The 2,517-nt window shown below is 36.6% G+C and overlaps 1 protein-coding gene across 1 annotated transcript; it reads left to right on the top strand.

The window, feature by feature from the left end:
* The first annotated feature begins 209 nt into the window (after positions 1-209).
* On the top strand, positions 210-2,023 carry LOC107666765 (synapse differentiation-inducing gene protein 1-like). The gene is made up of 2 exons (XM_016458198.1): positions 210-716; positions 1,574-2,023. Exons 1-2 carry the CDS (start codon positions 393-395, stop codon positions 1,730-1,732), a joined length of 483 nt encoding a protein of 160 aa, XP_016313684.1. The 5' UTR covers positions 210-392; the 3' UTR covers positions 1,733-2,023.
* The last annotated feature ends 494 nt before the right edge of the window (positions 2,024-2,517 follow it).

Here is a 2,517-nt window from a genome sequence, read left to right as displayed (position 1 = left end):
ACACACACACACACACACACACACACACACACACACACACACACACATATCCAAAATGCCATAAGTCCAAAAAGCCACAATGACTATTCAAGCAAATTTTCTATTTTTATTAAACCAGATAAATTCAACACTATGTTAATATTATGTCTGTACTGTGTTACTGTGTAGACAAGGGAACTGAATCTGTCACACCTGCTGTCACTTCCTGAAACATCATCGCTCCACCTACAATCCGCCTCCCGTTCGATTCCTATAAATCTCCTCGTGACCATAAGAACATCAAAAGTTCGTGACCGGAAAAACTTGATTCCTCTAAGCCAGAGTACACAAAGGTGTGCCATCTCTGTAAAGCACAAAGAAGATAAGACAGTCTAAGTTTACCAAACAGAAAAATGGAGCCCCAAGAAGACTGGAATACATCAGAGAAATCCAAGCTGTTGCAGCCTGGGCCGCCACCATACCAGGACCATCTTAGACAGCCTCCTCCAGGGAACTTCCAGAGCACTTCTGGCTATCAAGCCCAGCAATATGGAGCTTCAGGGCCATACGGCCAAGGACCGTATCCAGGACATGCTGCGGTCATTGTGCAACCTGCAGTTTATGTGACCACCACTCCACTGGTGTATCCACTGCCAGATTACCTGGGTTACTCCATCTTTACCATGTTGTGCTGCTGCTTACCTCTGGGCATTGCTGCACTGGTTTTCTCTATCAATGTAAGCATTAGTTCATTTCTTAACCTATTTTAAATGGTTTATTTGTGTCATACAAATAAGATACACTAACTGAACAACACATTGTTGACGTGAAGAAATGGAGAGATCATAGATGACAATAAAAAAAAAAACATGTTTATAATTTATTGTTTAAATATGTAAAATGTTTGAAACAAAAGAGAGCAAAGCATAAGAGTTAAGTTCTGATCACATGACTGTGAGCTTTCGAAACAAAAGTTCACTTGTGTAACTTCCTCATAACTAACTTATGAAGTTAGTTATGACGCTTGGATGAAGATGGTTTGAGTTTCTAAATTTACCTCATTTACTAAGCAGATGCTTGCCTCCATTTTAACAAGCATCTTTTGTTCCCATAAGGGGTGTGACTTTTTGTTATTGACAAAGAGTTGTGGCAGTACAGAACATCACAATTTAACCATTGCTTTGGCACATCTGTGAACTTTCTCTATGTGAAGCTACTGAAGCATATTTTTGTTGTTCTGCAATATACTATAGTTCACTGTATATGAATTAAAGACACTAAATGAGTTCAGAAAAAGGAAATGCAATACATGATAGTTCAGATAAAGGAAATGAAAGTCTTGACACTTGAAACTTGCCCTGTGTTTCCATTATTGCATAAGAGGTCACAATGGGATCACAAAAGCTGGTGTATCATTTTGAAATAGCACCTTTAGCATCTGTTAAAATATTTATTGATTTATGAAGAATCATGTGAAACACGGTAGGACGCAGGTCACATCATAGCTTTACTACTACAATGTAAAAACTACAAAGCACACTTGCTGAAAAACAGAAGAGGCATAACTGACATTGTTTCACATTTATTTTCACAGACTCGGAATGCCAACATGTCTGGACAACAACAGTTAGCAGAGAGAAACTCCAAATTGGCGTTCACTCTTAACAATACTGCTCTTGGTATTGGCATTGTTATCTTGGTGTTGTATGTCACCCTCATCACTGTCAACTCTAAACACCATTCAAATCCATAATTGTTCAGGACATCAGAGTTGGACACCAGGAATGACAAGATAGAGAGCTTTCTAAAAACTAAAATTGTATAATGACACAAGTATAAATTTAAATGAATTTACATTTTCATCTGAAAGATCAGTCTGGCTCATCTCTAGTGTAAAATTATTCATGTTACTAAAACATGCTTTATAGTTGATTATCTTATGTTTCAAAACCATACAAACTGTGACTCTCATTGTATAAAAATTGATGTTTGTTCTTCCTGTCTTTTGATTATGTATTTAATTAAAACTGTCAATGACCAATAATGCATACCAGTTTTCTTTGTTTAAAACCATTTATGTGGTTTTACCTGAGCACTGTCCATTCGTATTCCCGAATAAAATCACTCTTATAAGCCGGTTAAGGCAGTTTTTTGGAGAATGTTTCTTATGTAAATGCCTGTGCATGACAATTAAAAATATAAACAGATTCAACAAATTCGGAGCTCCATGTGGTCTGTAGTTTTCCTATGGGCTTTGCTGCTATTGTTTACTCTCTGTGAGTATTATTAACGTTTTTCTCACATAGACAACAAAATAAACTTTTATATGACATCCAAAAGTCTGGGAAAGCAGTCTTGGAAAAAGGAACAATAATGATGCAAATTATGATTTTATAGTTAATTTACACCCCAGAACACACTGTAGTTTAGATGTAATAAACAGGACTGACTTTTTTATTATTATTAAAAGCTGCATCAGGATGACCTGTAGTAAAAGCAATGCAAATAGAGTACCCTTCACTAATGTTGGCACCCTTC

Source organism: Sinocyclocheilus anshuiensis, unplaced genomic scaffold (genome assembly GCF_001515605.1).
Source record: "Sinocyclocheilus anshuiensis isolate Anshui unplaced genomic scaffold, SAMN03320099.WGS_v1.1 scaffold267, whole genome shotgun sequence".
NCBI classification, from domain to species: domain Eukaryota; kingdom Metazoa; phylum Chordata; class Actinopteri; order Cypriniformes; family Cyprinidae; genus Sinocyclocheilus; species Sinocyclocheilus anshuiensis.
This window is presented reverse-complemented; position numbering and strand designations above follow the sequence as displayed.

Excerpts from the sequence above, each read along its gene's own strand:
- LOC107666765 (XM_016458198.1), top strand. The coding sequence starts at position 393 with ATGGAGCCCCAAGAAGACTGGAATACATCAGAGAAATCCAAGCTGTTG. Across the intron at positions 717-1,573 it reads CACTGGTTTTCTCTATCAAT|ACTCGGAATGCCAACATGTC; the intron begins GTAAGCATTAGT and ends TTATTTTCACAG.